The sequence below is a fragment of the Mesitornis unicolor genome, unplaced genomic scaffold (genome assembly GCF_000695765.1).
Source record: "Mesitornis unicolor isolate BGI_N332 unplaced genomic scaffold, ASM69576v1 scaffold20204, whole genome shotgun sequence".
Taxonomy (NCBI): Eukaryota; Metazoa; Chordata; class Aves; order Mesitornithiformes; family Mesitornithidae; genus Mesitornis; species Mesitornis unicolor.
Window position 1 is genome coordinate 25,358 of NW_010181038.1, and position 18,341 is coordinate 43,698.

Below are 18,341 nucleotides of genomic sequence, written 5' to 3' on the forward strand. Positions count from 1 at the left end.
CTATCCTATTAGAGAAACTTAGAGGCATCTGAAGGTGGAAGGTGTTTCAGGTCATCTGGCAAGGCTGACAAATGTGTCCTCCGTGTTCATTTAGCATATAGGGTCACGTGCAGTGAGTAAGGCTTAGGGCTGCGCTTTGAACTTGAAGATTAAAGTAAGTGGACATCTGCTTCTTGCACTGTATTACGCGCCTTAAATGGATCTGAGGAAGGCAGGGTGTCAGATGAGCTGCACCTGAGTGCAGATGAACAAGACAACAGTTACTTTGAAATTTTACAGCTTTCAGTGATCTGCTGAGCAGCTGCATTGGTTTTCTTGCTACTTGCACTTGTGAATGTGAAGTCATTTAGAAATGTATATATTGGCATTTCTTGCAGGGGACAAGTATTTATGCATTCCTTAGCTGGGTGAACACTGCTTTGTTGGCAGAAATATGATATCTGTTCATGTAGCAGTGCATGTGTTAAACTGCAGTGTCCAAGCAGTCTTAGAAATCCAGCCCGTCTTGACATAAAAGGATTTTGGCAAGTATGTGAACTTTTAGGGCAAATTTTGAAGAACTCGGGTTACAGGCTTATGTTCCATGTAACCCTGTTAAAGAGGTGTCAGTTTCTGCTTTGCATTTAATGCTGTCTTAGTGCTGCACTAAAACGGCAGACTACTGCTGTGTGTACAGAAGGAGCGTGTGGCTTCCTTAACTTGTCTTTTTTTTGGTGAATACTGCTAAGTCAACCTCGTTTCTACGGTGGCTTTGACTTGAACATGGGAAATTTGCCAATTCAGGATTGTAGCTCTACTTCAGAATGAAACAGCAGTAATTTGTGGATGCTGATAGAGAATTTTGGTTTCTGTTTACAAAATGTTTCAGAAACAGAAAGTAGTATGTGGTATGCAAACGAGTCACATTGCTGTAAATGAATCAGGCCTATTATGCAAGTTGAAGATGCTGTGGTGAAACAGTACATACTTTCTCATGGTTCATTTTACATTCTTTTACTTCTTACTGTCTGTTAACACTGGTACCTTTAACAGAAGTAATTTGTGTATGTGTGATTCTAGAAGGAAAACATTTTTTGTAAGTGCAGCACAGACTTACTTACCTGTTGTGCTTAGCAATGGGATTAATTTAACGTGTATGGAACTACACAGTCTTACTTCAAGGCTTAGTATTTTTTTCATCTCCTGTTTCTGCTTGGCCTCCTCTCTGTGCCATACTAAAAGATAACGACTTGCACAAAAATGTCGTAGTTGGGTACCACAGATAGTTCTTTACTTATTTTCATAATTACTCCCCAATATTCATATTTTTTTAATTTATTTTTTTTTAAATCTAAGTGCCAGACTAGTAAGTATATCCAAGATGGAAAAATGAGGCTGAACTCCTGAAAGCTAGTTTTACTAGCTCTTTTGGTAGACCTATTGAGAAACAGGAAACCAGCCAGGAGCAGAATTTGGTCCTAGAATAATACTTAGATAATATCTCTGTTAATTACATAAGCTGAATAGAAAACAGCATGCACTCGCTCTCTTTCTCCAAGAGCCGTTACAACTTTCCAGTGCTAACAAGTGTAAAAGGGAATACTACCAAAGATGATAGTGAGTTAAGCAGGCAGATTTCTAAGAAAGTTAGTATTTTTATCTAGAACATTGCATGTTGCTGCTTTAAAATGTGCAGTGTTGCAGAAGACCATGACTTTGGTAACTTCAAAAGCATAAACTTTCAAAGTAAAACTCCTGATATCAGTAGTTCCAAGGAACAGATTCTCAGGGTTTATGGGTTTTTGTAGATCATTTGGTTTCAGGGTTTGAGGAAATATATGTGACTTAATCCATTACTTGAATCCTATCAGCGCATGTTGCAGTGTTTTTCTTTGTTCAGAGATACCATCTGTACTTCAATACTTATTAAATTTACTGCTCCTGTGGCATGTCTGTAGAGGCAGTCTGCTTAATTGTCCACAAAATTATCCTTGTAAAACTGAGTTGTAAATCAAACGGGAGGATTTGGATTTGAAGGGGCCTTTTGCCAATAGTAATAAAAGCATTGAAAGCCATTCAGAATTACCAGCCAGCGCAGCTTACAGAAGGCACAGGTTTTTCAGTAGTTTAAGAGTACACTCAAACCCTTCACATTGTCTGACTGTTGTTATCCTTTAAACTTCTTGGACTGCTTTTCCTATTGCAACGGATACTTGTGTCTGTATTTCCTCTTTGCTGCTTGTATTTCTTATTTTTATCCTTTTTTCCCCCTCCCCTCTTTTTCTGCCTTTTCTATTTCTTCCTTTTTCTCTCTAGGAGCAGCAGCTGACGTGGATCTCTTCCTTATCTTTTCCTTCCACTAGACTTCATTTGCATCTCCCTCCTACCTTACCAAAAGGCACCTGTCTTTCTCAATCTATTCCTGACCTTTCCACTGCACTAATCATTAGAGAATGCCTGCCTGCTTCCCTTCTTCCAACTTCCTTCTCTGATTCAGTATCCACTAATTTCTTGGTAAGTATACTAGGTGATGAGTTAATTTGGTTCCCTCTTTTATAGGAGTCAGCCTTCCAGGTGACTGCTTACCTACCATCTTCAGGTTAATAAGTGACTGTGAGATTCTGGTTTGCAGTCAGACATTGGTGAAAATACAGAGTAGTACTTGTCTGATGAGAAACCATAGGAAGCACTGTTTTATGATGTTATCTGTTAGGATTGTAATTCAGATTGTTTTGCTGTTGTTGTTATTGGAGTGGTAATACTTGGATCTCCTGAACTTCAGGGAAGAGCTTTAGCTGTGTCTGTCAACAGTATCTCCTGTTCTGGAGAATGAGAGATGCATCCCTTGTCTTGGAATCTGAAGGGTGAATCATGCCGATACCCACCACTGAAAATTCACAGTGTGACTAAGCCTGAGTCAGTTTTACTTACCCAGGATACTGAAACATAGAATCATTTGGTTCGAAAAGACCTTTAAGATCATCAAGTCCAAGCATAACCTGTCCAGTGCTTAACCAGCAGGGTTACATTGCTATGGGTGAACTATAGTGCAGCCTACCAGGGTGGGAGTCTGAGAAATGTCCCACAGTGATGGGAGCCATCAGAGAGCAGTGGTTCCTGGAGCCAACCTCAAGAGCTGCTGTGCTGGAGAGGTTGGGGAGCCCCTGGCACAGTACATGCCTTCTCCTTGCTTGTAGGAGAAAAGGTGTATTGGCAAGGCCGATGCACACTGAGAGCTCCCAAAGGGAATGCTGAGCATAAACCTTTCTTCCCTGAAAGGGTTATCAGACATGGGAATGGGCTGCCCAAGGAAGTGGTCGAGTCACCATCCCTGGAGGTAATTAAAAGATAGATATGGTAGATGAGGTGCTTAGAGACACATGCTGATTTCTGGTTGGTGATAGTGCTTATATACTAACTCTGGAACATTTTTAAACCATTAGGATTTTGAGATTCTCCCTGGACACCCACTCTAATTTTCAGAGGAATAAATATGAACAAATATAATAACCAACATAATGATAATACTTTACACAATAGCTTATGATTGCTTCTATTGCACAGAGCTGTATGTTTTTAAAAAGGCAGTTGGGTTTTTTTCTGCAGTTGGGGTTTTCACATTAGCAAGTGTTTTCAGATATAGCCGGTTGCAACATGCCTCACGTTTTTATATCACTTTGGTAATTTGTAGATATTTATGTTCAGAAAGTGTTTTGTTTTTATTTCAGAGCCCATCCTTAGACCTTGATCTGAAAGGTGCTTGTGGATGTATTTAATATAGTTCATTGTGAATATTCCCACATATGGCAATCTTAATAAGCTACCCCTTGGTGAAAAACTAAACATGTGCACAAGTCTTTGCAGGTCTGAGGCCTTTGCTCATTACTTTTTCCATTTAGGTGCTTATTATTAAGTCTGTTGTAGAAAGGCACAGAGGAGGGAGAATGAGAGAGATGCTATGAAAGCGCAGCACAATGGGAAGGATAATGCGCTTACATTAATGTATTTTTGTGTAGCTACACTATGTCTTCCCTGAAATTCCATTTGAGGAACTTCAGCATTGTTTTGCTTAGTTTTGCGCTGGTGGCAGTTTATTATTAAAGAGGTGCGTTGTTCACACTATTGACATTAAATTAGAAACTTTGCTGTAGAAAGATGGAAAAAAACTGAAATCATGTCCACTAATTAGCATAGACAACTGTACTGTCTGGGCAGATGCATTTTCTTAGTTTATTAACTGATTTGTCATTCATCAAACCTAACTTTAGGTTCTTTTAAAAAGTAGGTATAATAAATGTAATGTCTATGAAAGTCTTTATGGTCCTTTTTCTACAAAGGGCTGTATGTCAGTGCAGGACTGACTCTACATTTATCTGCATTTCTGAACTTCAGTGCAGTGGTATGCAGGCATCAGAACACTGTATTCATTTACTCTTTCGTGTTTTTCATTACATTTAGCTTAGAATTGCGAAGAGTGTGTTTTGGTAGATGGGAGTCTTGTTAGTTTCTCCTATCCATTTGTGTTTAAAATTGCCTCTGTGTAGTTATGTCAACAGAGAGAGAACACTGACTTTTCTTGGTTTAGGATTTCTAAAGAAGCCTTGCTTGGTTTCTATTTAGTTTGGGATTTAAAGGCGGTTTTCTGTAAGCATGTGACAGAGGGAGGGGAGTGGAAGTTAGTTTTATTTTTCTTCGTTTTCTCCTTGTCTTGCCTTTCTTAACCTCCTGGTTTTTCAAATAAAAAATGGCTACTGTTCACCCAAAATTGGACATGGATTTCTTTCGTTTCACAGAGAATAACATTGGTGAGACAATTGGGATCCATACCAACTGAGAAAAGAATTGGAGGATAGGTTGCTGTGTTTTTCAGAAATACTGGGAGGGGGTTTCGTTTGTTTTTCTTTATTTTTTTCCCTTTGGATTATGCATTTAGACTTTGCCATGGCTTTGTATCTACCAAGCCATTCTTAGGAATTTAAAAGAAAAGGGAATTTTTTTCAGCAAAATAAGATTATGAAAAGCATTAGAGTATGTTATGTGGAATAATTTAGTGTATAGGAGTTGATACATGTGAAATATTTCTATAAATATTTTAAGCTGTACTACTGCTCATGAAAAATCAGGATAAATTAGTGCTGTGCAAAGAGTTGGTAAAGAATTGCTACAGAGAAAGCGATTGTGGCACTATTTATATAAAGTACACTATTATTTTAGTTTTTTTCTTTAACAGCATGTTTTTGAGCATGACTTTTTCACAGTCTGTGCTTGAATAGAAAAATTAAGATAGTTTCACATCATTCTTACTCTTGTTCCTGTGTTCACTGGTTTTGTATTGATTCACTGAGTTTGTAGTGTCAAGTGTTTTTTAGACTGCAGCTGAGCCTTTGTTTTCATATGAATAAATGGCAGGCAGCTGTAGAAAATTGGAACATTTTCTATACTTACGGATTGCTGTAGAGTGCGAACCTTCTGGCTGATAAATAAATGTTGTATTTAGTGTAATACTTGATACCTAGTTTTTGTGTTCTGTGTTTCCACTTAAGTACATGTTTAAAGCAGCAGAATGTCTTAGTCACACCTTGTCATGTCTTTTGTTCCCTCTGACAATACCATAGGCAATCTGAGGCGCCATTTGAAGGCAGTCTGATAAGTCAAGAAGCGATGCTAAAGCGTCAGGAAGAGGAAATGATGCAACTGCAAGCTAGGATGGCTCTCAGGCAGTCCCGACCTAACCTCTACCCAGGAGATGCCATTAGGTCCTCAATGCTTGACATCACCAGAGATCCGCTGAGAGAAATAGCCCTGGAAACAGCCATGACACAAAGGAAACTGAGGGTAATGCCCTAATCTCAGGTGAACTCTTTATTTTTCATTGAAACGGAGCAGCGTCTTGACTGAAACTCAAATTTATGGGATTCATGAACTGGGTCCTGTAATAAACACTCATCAACAGATTAAATACTAGGTGGTTAGTGTTGTCCTGATAGGAAAGACCTACTCTCACAAGGTATATATCTGAGTATTTGTGGCATTAGTGGCTACATAGCCTAAAGCTTCATCAAGAGATGCTAAAACAGACAGCAAGGCTTGACTAAAGATTGTATAAAACAATATAGCATCCTAACAAAGGTAAGGTCTAATTTTCTCCTGTATTCTGTGATGTTTTCAACTACTTTGATTTGCATGTGTTTCTCTTAGTGGAATGTGGATGTGTCGCACCAGCATCAAAGGTTATTAAATGAACAAGTTGGGAAAGGTAAAGAAAGGCAGAGAGGATTCATTTGGCCCTTCTGTTCACCCCTGATTCACCATGCAGACTCCCGTTTCCACACTGTTTTGGTTCGTGGTTGAAATACAAGATTACAGAGAAAGAGGGAGACAGAGGTATAGGTAAATAGAGTGGCTCATCTTCAGAAGAGATGACATCTTGGTGCCCTCTGCTGCTGCTTTCAGTGAATTGGATTTATTTTTAATTTTTTTTTAAGAATGGGAAAACATGAAACCAGTCTCAGATGAATTAGCTGTCATAATCCAGAGTAGCAGTTCCTGTATCTTGTCTGTAGTCCATAGCACTCTGACCAGTTAGTTCATGTAGGCCTTGATTAACCAGGTAGTGGGGTTTCCTCTCTCCACCAACTTAAGAGGTTTACATGTAGTTGTTTTACGTATAGTGCTTAGTAGGTAGTAGGCAGTACACAGTGAACGTTTTTCCTTAAAAGATGAATCTTGGGCCACCTTTTTAAGGTGATATTGAAGTGGGTATTGTGTAGAGGACTTCCTTCAACAGTTTGAACAGATGATCCTCTGTAATCTACAGGGTGAATTAGTAGAACATTTATTTGTCTACAGGCAGACAGAAATTGGCCAGCATCTCTACTTCAACCTAGCAGATAGAATTACACTAAAACATTTCAGTCTTTAGGAGATGAGACTTGTGTGTCACAGACAGAGGTTTGTCAGGGCAGAATTGGCACCAGTGCAGAAAACCTTACTGATGTCAGGCAGTTGCTTACTGATATAAGCCCAGATGGTCCCAATGCACAACCCATGCCTTGTGTTGTAAAGGAAGACAATATTACAATATTGGGTTTTTGCCCAGCAAAGGAAGGAAAACACACAGAGTAATAATGTCACCAACACTGTAGCTTGCCAATGTATCTGGCATGCATGGTGGGAAAATCAGGTTCTTTAGACTTACCAGTTTATGGGAGGAATTCAGTTCAATTTTCTAGTTTCAACCTTTGGTTGTTCTTCAGTGTTTGCAGGGCAGGAGTTAAATGTGCCTCAGCTGCTTGTTCCAGCAACACAGTGTTCATTCATACTCTTGTGATTTGCAGAATTTCTTTGGCCCCGAGTTTGTGAAAATGACGATTGAGCCATTTATCACCTTGGACCTACCAAAGTCTATCTTGGTAAGAAAGGGACTGTTCAGCCATCAGTGGCAGGGGAAGTATGGTAAACCAACAAACGTGCTTTTATCATGAGTGTGAATGTTGGAACATTTTATTCTTCAAAATGCAGACTAAGAAAGGGAAGAATGATGACAGCAGGCGAAAAGTGAATGTGATGCTTCTAAGTGGGCAGAAGCTGGAGCTGACCTGTGACACCAAAACGATATCTAAAGATGTCTTTGATATGGTTGTTGCCCATATTGGCTTGGTGGAGCATCACTTGTTTGGATTGGCTACGTTAAGAGGTAAGAATAATGATTTGTTGTAGTTGACAGGTACAGAATAAGAAGAATTAGGCACATGGTATAGAGAAAAGATAAGCAGAGACTGCCTGGCATCTATAAAGCATTTACTTTGAGTTACCATTCTCTTGTATTGAGGCAAAATACATTCCTCAATGAAGAACAACTTCACACAGTAAAATCCTGCGTTTGCCTGAGGCGATATTGCAGCTGCTTGTGGAGGCAGGCCCATTGAGATGCATAGAAGGGCCCATTTTGTAGAGGGGATTGCTTTCAGAAAAAAAAGAATTTGCTCCTGAACTGTTCAATTTTTGCTATTAGAACAGACCAGAAGTTGGACTCTGTTTTTTTCCCCCGCTGGGAAGAAGGTCATTGTGACAGGACTAATGTGTTCCGATGCAAATGCTGTCAGCATTTTTCACAGGCTTCTGCAGATCTGTAGTACTCAGAATATTGGCACGTGATGGGCACCCTTAGCTTCTATCCATGGCAGACTTCCCATGCCCTTGGCAATTTAGAAAGCCCTGAAAATGTTTTCCAGAGATGTAAATGCGACAGAAGTACTAAGGAAGGGAGGGAATGACAGATTCTGGGTTTCCTAAGGGATAAGAAACTTGAAATTTTAAAGAAACTCTAGGTCCTATTTTGTAGCTATCATGGCAGGTAACTTTTTTTTTTTTGCATTGTTATCTTCAGGATAACTAAAAAATTATTTATTCTGACCTTCTTCAGTGTTTTCTTTAGTAGCTATAGTGCCGTTGTTAGTCAACAGACTGTTCACTCACTGTTCAGAACCAAAATTCAGAACTGTAAATCTGTTCTTGATCCTCCAGTTGGAGAAAATATTTTATTTTAATCTTTTCACCCATGTGCTTCCCTTTAACATTCATGACAGACAGTGAATTTTTCTTCGTTGATCTTGACATGAAGCTAAGTAAAGTAGCTCCAGAAGGATGGAAAGAAGAACCAAAGAAAAAGAACAAGCCTCCCATCAACTTCACTCTGTTTTTTCGCATAAAGTTTTTTGTGGATGATGTCAGTCTTATACAGTGAGTGTATGAAAAATTTTTAACCCTTTAAGCCCTATATTTATGGACAGAAATTGCGTATTAATCAAATACTGGACATCTGCTGTAACAAAAGGAGTACCTAACATGGTGTGAGGTTTTTTGTGGTTTCTGTTTTGTTTTCTTGTTCCTAGGCATACACTGACCTGTCACCAGTATTATCTGCAGTTGCGGAAGGACATCCTGGAAGACAGGATGCACTGTGATGATGAGACAGCCTTATTATTAGCATCCCTAGCTCTCCAAGCTGAGTATGGAGATTACCAGGCAGAGGTACACCATCAGTTTCACCATGGAGAAAAACTGTTTTCTTGCTGTTTAATTAAAGGATGGAATGTGAGCTACCACACATGCTTCACAGTTCTGCCCTTTCCTTACTCAGTTGTAATGTACAATTCTCTGTAAAATGAATATTTATGCTTCATCTGTGCTCATAGAGTAGTACATGGAGATGCAGTCACAAAAATGTTTCATGTTGTAGGTGCATGGCGTGTCATATTTCAGACTAGAACATTATGTCCCTGCTAGAGTGCTGGAGAAACTAGATCTGTCCTACATCAAAGAAGAGCTGCCAAAATTGCATAGCACTTACGTGGGTGCATCTGAGAAAGAGACAGAGTTAGAGTTTTTGAAGGTAAGTGGGCAGCAGTTCACTTCCTTAAGCTGTGACTTAAGAAATTCTTGTGGGAGTATGGGTACATGGACTTCAGATGAAAGCAGAGGAAAACAGCTCTAAATAATAACTGAGTGGAAGAAAGTTGAAAAGATCTTCTCAAAAGATGTATTAAGTGAAAAGAAATCGTAACAGATGGGGAGGAAGTACTTTCATTTTTTTTCCTATCAGTAGACTTCTTGCTTTAGCTCAAATGAACTAGTTAGAAGGAACTACAGATCCCTGTGGTTACTCTAAAGGTATCTATGATTATAAGGCAGCACACCCTGCGTTCTCTATGTGCCTTGCTCTTTCTGTTGAGGAAAAAAAGTAATCATGAAAGGTTTTGTAACAGCTAATACTGTATATGCTGCTTGGTATAAAGCAAGCCAGAAGCATTGCCAGACTTCTGTGTGTAGATAATACTCAAGATGATAGGAAAACTGTAATTACAGATGTATTTGGTTTATTGTAAAAGGACTCTTTAAGAAATTACGAGGTTTGCTGCTGTTGCTCATGAGATAACGATCAAGTCTTGATACAGTGGCTCAAAATGAGTTCAGTGGGTGATGGTTTGCTGCTGAGACACTGGCTAACCATTGCACTGTAATTACGTAGTCACACTGCAGTTCCACAATCTCTGAGAAGGCAGTGGAAGAGGCACTCATCTGACTTTGCCCTTCCAAGGCTATTGCTAGTTTGACGAAAGTGTTCTTGTAACTTAACCACAGAGGACAAGAGTAGGGTACTTGATCATAGCTAAACCTAGTCTGACGGGGGTAAGGAGAACAGTTAGATTCCCTTGTTTGATTCATTGTATCAGTCCCTTATGCCAGTACTGAAAAGACAGAAGGAGTGAATGACTGGGAGTGTAAAGTGAATGAAACTCCACCTTTTGGTGATTATTATGCCTTAATGTGATCACAGAATTGGAACGTTAATCTAATTCTGTGTTTAAGAAATGTGTTGTTTACAAGTGCATCTGGCTAGTTACAGATGTCGCCAGCAATTGTTTTGTGCAAGCTTGGTTAACTCACAGGCATTCTTGATTCACGCTTTCATTGTTTGATTTTAATGAATTCTAGGTTCATTTGCTGTAGTGTTTGAGAGGTCAATAGATACTATAAAGTCTTATAACCATCTAGGCCAGTTAATGCTGATGCATCTCTGTTGTAACATCTGTAAACTGTATAAGTGGATTCTCTAGGCAAAGAGGATTTTTGTTTTCTAAAATCCATATATATACACATATGCATATATTAAAAATATTCATATAGAGGTATAAAAAACTTCTAATAGCCTTAACTTCATACTCTGAGAAATGTCATTGCATTGATCTGTACAGCTGTGTCAGAGGCTCACAGAATATGGGGTTCATCTTCATCATGTGTTGCCTGAGAAGAGATCCCAAACAGGTATCCTTCTGGGAGTGTGCTCCAAAGGAGTTGTTATTTTTGAAGTTCACAATGGTGCCCGTACACCTGTACTACGCTTCCCATGGAGAGAAACTAAGAAAATATCCTTTAGTGTAAGTTGGTCTCTTTTCCTGTCTCTGTCTATATTTGTATGTCCAGATACTGGTTTTATGTGTTTGCTATTTTTGCAAATTAAGCTGCTGTTTTACAGGGTAATTTGTGACTACATTTTGTGTGGTTGAGCTGTGTTGTATTATGGAATTGAAATAGGAGTTCTGATGGTTTAAAGATTGTTTTTTTTCTTTTTATAAACTTGCATTCTGTGCTGCTGAGGAGACTGCTGTGTTTTGAAGTACATTAAGGCAAATCTCTATTGGTATGAAACCTGGCTTCCCTGCCTTCTAAGGAAGGAGCTATTGCGAAGATAGATCAGGGGCTACTCAGTGCATGGGGAGAAGCTGCCCATTTACTGCACTTCTGGGCAGTTTTCCCATGCTGCCATGAGGAATGTGGGTAGCAAAGAAGCACTAGGGCAAGAATCGTGCATCAGAGGACTGGGTACTCGCAAATGCCAGTATTTGGTGCAACTAGGAGCTGCACCTGTGTTGCTTTTAAGTTGCTGTATCTCCAAGAGAACTTAAGTTAAATGATGATGGATGGAAGGGGCTGACACTTGATCTGGACAATACCAGCCAAGTTTAGTGGGTACACCATAAGCTGGTGGTCATGTGTCAGTTTTTAATGAGATGTTGAGCTCCAAGCTCTTACATTTATACAGGTATTGAAAAGATAATTCTGTCAACAACATTCTAATTCTGTCTCATACCTTATTAAAAAGCTGCAGTCTGTTTCATCTCTGATATAATTTTAACTAGAATTGCTGAATTGAAGTTTTAAAAACTATTAAGAAGATTAATTTAAGACCTAGAACATTAACTTACAGATTTCATAATTAGGCATCTAGTTCTTTTTCTTTTGAGTGGCAGCACCCCTTATGACTTCCTGGGAGGCTTTTGAAAATCGTGTCCTGCAAAATGTAGCAGTACTGGTTGTCATTAGTCAGCGATAACAGTGACAGATGGATTAAATAATAGTAAAGTACCATCTCAGCTAGCGCAGAAGTAGCTTTGAAGTACTACTTTGTAAATTCCAAATTACTTTGAGCCTCTATTTTAAACTGAAATCTGTCCAGTCAGTGCATTTTGCTTCAGGAAAGTCTGAATGCTGTAGCTGTGCACAAGCAAATACAGAGTTCTTTGTAGGCTAAAAGAAATCATTGTCTTCAACTTTTTTTCTTTCTCTGTCATATAGAAGAAGAAAATAACTTTGCAGAATACATCAGATGGTATCAAGCATGCATTTCAGACTGACAATAGTAAGACTTGCCAGTACCTTTTGCATCTCTGTTCTTCCCAGCATAAGTTCCAGCTACAGATGAGAACTAGGCAGAGCAACCAAGACACTCAGGAAATTGGTAAGGACTGTGATGCTGTGTTGGGTTTAATAGCAATCTATTTTTTAATTTTTTTTTGGTAAGGAGAAAAACTGAACTTGATCTTCGTTGTTTCTGCTGAGTTCTACATATGTGTATCTCTACATTTAGAGGGGTTATACTATGAAGAGAATCTACTAGCTAAGTTTGTTTTGTCTAAGGGAAAAAAAAAGAGTTGGCAGATCACACAGAGCTGGCACACAGCTGCTCCTCTTAAATAAAAAGAATCTAAAAATAGGTCGTTAATAGTACTTTTCCATTTGGTTAATGGCTTTTGTCATTTTCCAGAGAGAACGTGAAGATATTTCCCTAATAGGATTTTTACCTTCTGTTTAATCTGAAATGAATTGATTTGAATTGAAATGAATGTGGTATTACAGATAAAATGGTGCAGTCATGCTAGAGCAAATACAATAGGGAGCATTTAATGATGCTGCATCTGTAAGCTGTGGGTATAGCTGTCTTTATTCCACTTTGTTTGGTGAACCTAGATCAACAATGATGATAGTCAATTTTCTTCAGAGTTGCCATCTAATTTTTGTGTGTAATAGAAAAAGTAATAGTGCTCTTTTTAGAGAGAAAATACTAATTGAAGAATGCAGTCATTGAAAAAAGCCTCTGTACTAATTTAAGTTTCTTCAGTACTTGGAGCAGAGCTCCCATGGCTGGCTGGCACAGCCTGGAAGTGCTATTTTGGTCAGTCTGCCTGTTCATTCTTTCTTTGTTCCCCCTTTATCTGTCTGCATTCCAGTTGCTGTTAATCCAGATTTCCGCTAGTGTAACTTGGATGGGGTCTGACCCCATTTCTGTGGAGATTGTGAGCTCTAATTGAAAAGAGGGGAAAGGAATAAAAATGCAGGGAGAAGGCATGTGACAACTATGCAGCCTTTTAAATATTCTGTTGGGCTCAACCAACTTAGCAAAGAAATAAGACCAAGTGACTTAATGCCTTTGTACTGTTGTCTAACTTAGTGCTTGCTTACCCTGAAACACAAAAGAAAGCAGTACATGAAAGGCTTTCCTGGCTAGACAATCTTGGTTGCTCTTACAGACACAGTATGCGTTGTGCTTTGGGAGTCTGGAAAGTTATAGTTGATTTCTGTGCAGTGCAGATCAGTGTGAGGTCTGAAATTTCATCAATCATTTGTTGTCAGAAACAAATAAATTAGCAGTATGGTTAATTCCATTATGCTTGGTTATTAAAAGTAAAGGCAAATCAAACAAAGTTTGCTTTTGTTGTAATTTTACTGATCTAAATTGATTAGCCGTGTTTCTCACACGCACGGACCCACGCTGGTTGGGGCTGGTGCAAGAGAGAGAGCAGGCCGTGCACTGCACCCCTCTTAAATACAGGGATGCTGATTGGCTTGGCCCTGGTCAGAGGTGAGCTTCTAGTAGCTTCTTACAGAGCTATCTCCATAGCCCTCACCTGCTACAGAAAACAACAGAACCCAAAAAATACCTTACAGAAAACCCAATAAGATATGCTTTGGAAAGTTCTTTAGAAATACAGTATTATGGTGTCTAGCAAAACTCACCTTGATTTCAGCCAATGAGTAGAGGAAGTATTTTGAGACAAGGGAGAAGGTCTGGCATGCATAGTGATGATGAATGAACATTAATGGAATGGAACAACAGAGGATGGAGACATAAAGGAGAGAGTACGTTGTCGCCCCTGCGATATACCATGGTGTGTTTTTCACTTGTTGCACAATGTCTTCAGTGACCTGGGAAAAAAAGTTTTAACACATGTAACTCTTATAAAAAGAATTAGGCTTCAAAGACAAAAGGAAGTTGTCTCTTGAATAACATTCATTCTGCATGAATAGAAAGAGGTGAGACACAAAGTTTAAAAAAAAAACCTAGCAATTTCATGTTACACAAGAAAGTAGATAGCTATAACATGAGGAATTACGGTTTCCTTTTTGCACTTCTGTGGCCATGCAGTGAACCGAACCAAGCACCAAGTTTTAAGACAGATGTTTGGATTCCTAAAAGGGCATATAGAAAACCACAAAGATGAACTGAGGGTTAAATCAGCCTTATGAAAGATGACTATTGACCATGTGAGAATTTTCAGTTAAGGGTTTGGCAGAAGGTGTGAAAGGCCTAATGTCTATATAGATAACATGAAAGTATTTATCTGAAAACCATAGGGAAATCCTATTTGATATTCACAGAGGGTAAGTACAATATCAAGAGAAGAGATCTTAGAATATTTTATTAAGGTTCTCTTCCCCAGGATGGAAATATGACAAGAGCAAGCATAATTGACAGCTTCTGTCAGTCAGGAAACAGATTTGTGGGAACTGCTGGAGAGAGTCCAGCGTAGGGCTGCAAAGATGATTAAGGGAGTGGAGCATCTCCCTTATGCGGAAAGGCTGAGGGAGCTGGGTCTCTTTAGTTTTCAGAAGAGGAGACTGAGGGGAGACCTCATTCATGTTTATAAATATTTAAAGGGTGAGTGTCATGAGGATGGAGCCAGGCTCTTCTCGGTGACAAACAATGATAAGACAAGGGGTAACGGACACAAGCTGGAACACAGGAGGTTCCTCTTAAATTTGAGAAGAAATTTCTTCTCAGTGAGAGTAACAGAGCACTGGAACAGGCTGCCCAGAGAGGGTTGTGGAGTCTCCTTCTCTGGAGACATTCAAAACCCACCTGGACGCCTTCCTGTGTAACCTCATCTAGGTGTTCCTGCTCCGGCAGAGGGATTGGACTAGATGGTCTTTTGAGGTCCCTTCCAATCCCTAACGTTCTGTGATTCTGTGATCTCTTGTCTGATCCAGTAAAACCATTCTTGTATAGCTCATCTGGTCTGTCTGGTGGCTATGGCAGGAGGAGGTACTTGGTGTGGGTAAGGAAGTGGTAGTTGTATATTAATCCACCTTTAAAAAGGACAAAAATACTTTCCACACCTAATCTTCTCAGTTTGTATGCCTATAATAGAGAAAGTGTGAGTTAGTGTTGCAGTGAATTGGAATATCTATTGGAATGGCAGTGCTGAGGCTGCATTTCCCAAATACACTCTTTAATGGGGAGGAATACTTCAGCAGTTTTTAAAGCTGGTGCATGATGCATATCAAAAAGTATCATAGCTGTACGTAGAGTTTTAAAAAAAACACTAGTTGGCACTAAATCAGAAATATATAGGCAGTTGAGGATTGCTTTTCCTCAGTCTTCCTTGTGACCTGACTCCAAGACATCAGTGAAGTTTATGAAGAGTTCAGGTACCTGGTTTTCTTTAAAGGCTCTACATAGCAAGCATGTTGCCACAACTTATCAAGTTTCTGAGAGCCAAGCCACAGGAACTTAACTGCTAGCCTTAGGAGGCAGTTAGGCTAAGTTGTGCTATCTTGCATTTGTGTTCAGCTAAGGACATCCATCCAGACAATTCCCACGACTCAGCTGACAGTAGTTTAATTGCAGTCCAAAACCTATTTCTCTCTGCTGCTTAAGGGAGTCCTAGTTTGGGAGTCAAAAAGTCTCGCAAACCCAAGTCAACACTTTCTGTTCTGTGGTAAAATGTTTAGGGTGTTTCTGGCAGAGAAAGTCCCCAAGTTCTGAGTGAACTGATGCTGTTTAAGCAGGTAGAGATGCTGCTGAGCCACCACGAATTTTCAGCTGTACTGTAAATATGTCAGGGACTCATGCAAAGAAAACTATGCCATGTTTGGATGGAAGTTTGGTAGGGTCTGTTAGTGTAGAAATGAGGGAGGCCTATTCTGGAAAAAACTTGTATGAGCAGGTTAGAGGAAGTCTAGTATTCCAGGTCACTTGGCTTGAGGCTATTATTGGCTTTGCAGAAAGAGGTTATGTGCCTGTGTACAAGACACAACAGTTTAACAGGGAATTTGAGTCTTCATTCTAAAAAGGGTATAAATATTCTGCTATTCTATGTTTTTGGACTTCAATGTAGTCGATGGTCCAGTTAATGTAATTTCATGAGCTTCACACTTTGCTTCCTTAGCAAACTACATCATGGTTGTCTGTTTGTACCTGACGACGGTACATACATCTGAGCATCTAGAAAAAAATATTCTTTGTGTGAGTTGGTTGTTTAAAATGCATGCTTTACACAAAGAGGTCACACTACCTCTGCTGTATAACTTAAATCTGTTTGTTTGGGGGTTTTTTTCTTCTTTTTTAAAACCACAGAAAGGGCGTCGTTTAGGAGCCTAAACCTTCATGCAGAGTCTGTCAAAGGTTTCAATATGGGACGAGCAATCAGTACTGGTAGCCTGGCCAGCAGCACTTTGAACCGACTTGCCGTTCGACCTCTGTCTGTTCAAGCAGAGATTCTGAAGAGGCTGTCCTGCTCTGAGCTCTCACTCTTCCAGCCGCTTCCTGGCTCTTCAAAGGACAAGAATGAGAAGACTCCGAGGGAGGAAAGACCCAGGGTTATGAGCAAGTCATTTCATGATCTTAGTCAAAGCCACATCTCAGTTTACCCTCCAAGAAAAAACATTATTACTGCTTTGGACTCTTCTCCCAAAAAAATAGAAGACATAATGAGCAGAGTCTTTCAGCAAATGCCAAAATTTGACACTGGATCAACACCAGGAGCATTAAAACTAAGCAAGTAAGAGTCTCTCTGACTGTCCTTCAATACCTTTGTGTACAGTCAATGTACATTTTGCATCAATTTTGATTTATTATTCATACCATTGTCTTATTACATTGATCCTTCCCTCTCCCAACTTCTTCCCTCTGTCTGGTTTCCCTTCTCTCCTTCTCCCCTTTAAGTTCAAAATCTCATGCAGGTTTAAGTAGAAGCCCTGAAAGAAAGAAAACTGAATCAGACTCATCATCCATTGAAGATACTGGTCAAGCCTATGTTGTAGGTCAGCATGCAAAAAATAATATTACTATTTATTAACTAACCTCTAAAATTGCTTTGGGTGTAATGCTTTGATATATTTATTAACTGATGGTAGTATTTTTATTTGAAAAAGGGAACAGAGTATCAAATGTTAAAGTAAACCCGACCAGTTGCCTGTTGTTCCTCAATAATGGTTGCAGTTTAAAAAAATCCTCCTTTGGACAAGCCTGGTCTGTACAGAGGTGTGCAAAGTATTAGTACTTGACAGTAAAAGCTGTTCCAGAAAACATTGTCCATTTTGTCACTTCAGAGTGCCATTTTATTGTGTGGCTCTTTAAAAAATTGTTATTCTTCACAGTCTGTTTGCCAAGCTTGAACTTTTTTAGTGTTCTCTGTGGAAACAGTGCAGGGAGCAATTTTTGAGAATTAACTCAGTTTGGCATCAGTTCTCTATTGGCTACTACCTCTGAGCAGAACTGCACAGTTCTTTTTGGTTTGCTCTCATTTGGTTGTAATAAATTAGGTACAATTTTACAGTGCATTGAGTGTTGCACAAAAACACTTGTAATAAGCTAAGCCAGACGTACTTACTCCATTTTCTTGGTGAGGATTGGATTGCACACAAATAGTCTTAGTAGGCAGTAAAAAGTACAGAGTTCACATAAAATTTTCTAAAATGTTTCAGAGCAGCTGAATAGATTTAAACTCACACATGTTTAGTTATTGTACATCAATTTTTAATATATATGTCATCAGTTTCTGGTTATAGGAAGTTCCCTGTTACAATAATGGAAGTTACAATGACTGAAACACTTGCAACCTTACCTTGCTTTTGTTGCTTTGCTTTTGCTTAATATTTAAATATTAATTAGTTACAGAACTTCATAAAAAGTGGAAGGTTAAGTTTATGAGCTGTTCATAAACAGCCTTGCAAAAAAAAACCCCAAACAAACACAAGAAAAAAAAAGCATCAGAGTGTGACATACAAACACTTGCCACATTTGCCCCCACTGCACATGAATCCAGAACTGACTTGGGAACCATGCTTTTTCAGTACCAAGAGCATAAGATACTGAAGAATGAGATGGGGCATGCAGTTTCTGTACTGACTGGTTGCAGCCATTTATCCTATTCTTTTAGCTTCACAATTATTGTTATCATGTGCTTACCTATAATCTTCTGGGCAGTGATTCTGATAAGAATCTCAGCTACATGCTGGAA

General features: G+C 39.1%; 1 protein-coding gene across 1 annotated transcript in view; it reads left to right on the top strand.

Moving 5' to 3' along the window:
* The window catches only part of PTPN13 (protein tyrosine phosphatase, non-receptor type 13 (APO-1/CD95 (Fas)-associated phosphatase)), a gene marked incomplete at both ends in the record, with an annotated part of 51,859 nt that overhangs the window by 14,192 nt on the left and 19,326 nt on the right, over positions 1-18,341 (top strand). Inside the window, 10 exons of the mRNA XM_010183300.1 lie at positions 5,595-5,814; positions 7,317-7,391; positions 7,501-7,675; positions 8,568-8,721; positions 8,874-9,012; positions 9,221-9,373; positions 10,737-10,919; positions 12,118-12,280; positions 16,457-16,880; positions 17,045-17,142. Of these exons, the coding sequence (XP_010181602.1) occupies positions 5,595-5,814; positions 7,317-7,391; positions 7,501-7,675; positions 8,568-8,721; positions 8,874-9,012; positions 9,221-9,373; positions 10,737-10,919; positions 12,118-12,280; positions 16,457-16,880; positions 17,045-17,142 (1,784 nt within the window). The remainder of the gene's footprint in view (positions 1-5,594; positions 5,815-7,316; positions 7,392-7,500; positions 7,676-8,567; positions 8,722-8,873; positions 9,013-9,220; positions 9,374-10,736; positions 10,920-12,117; positions 12,281-16,456; positions 16,881-17,044; positions 17,143-18,341) is intronic.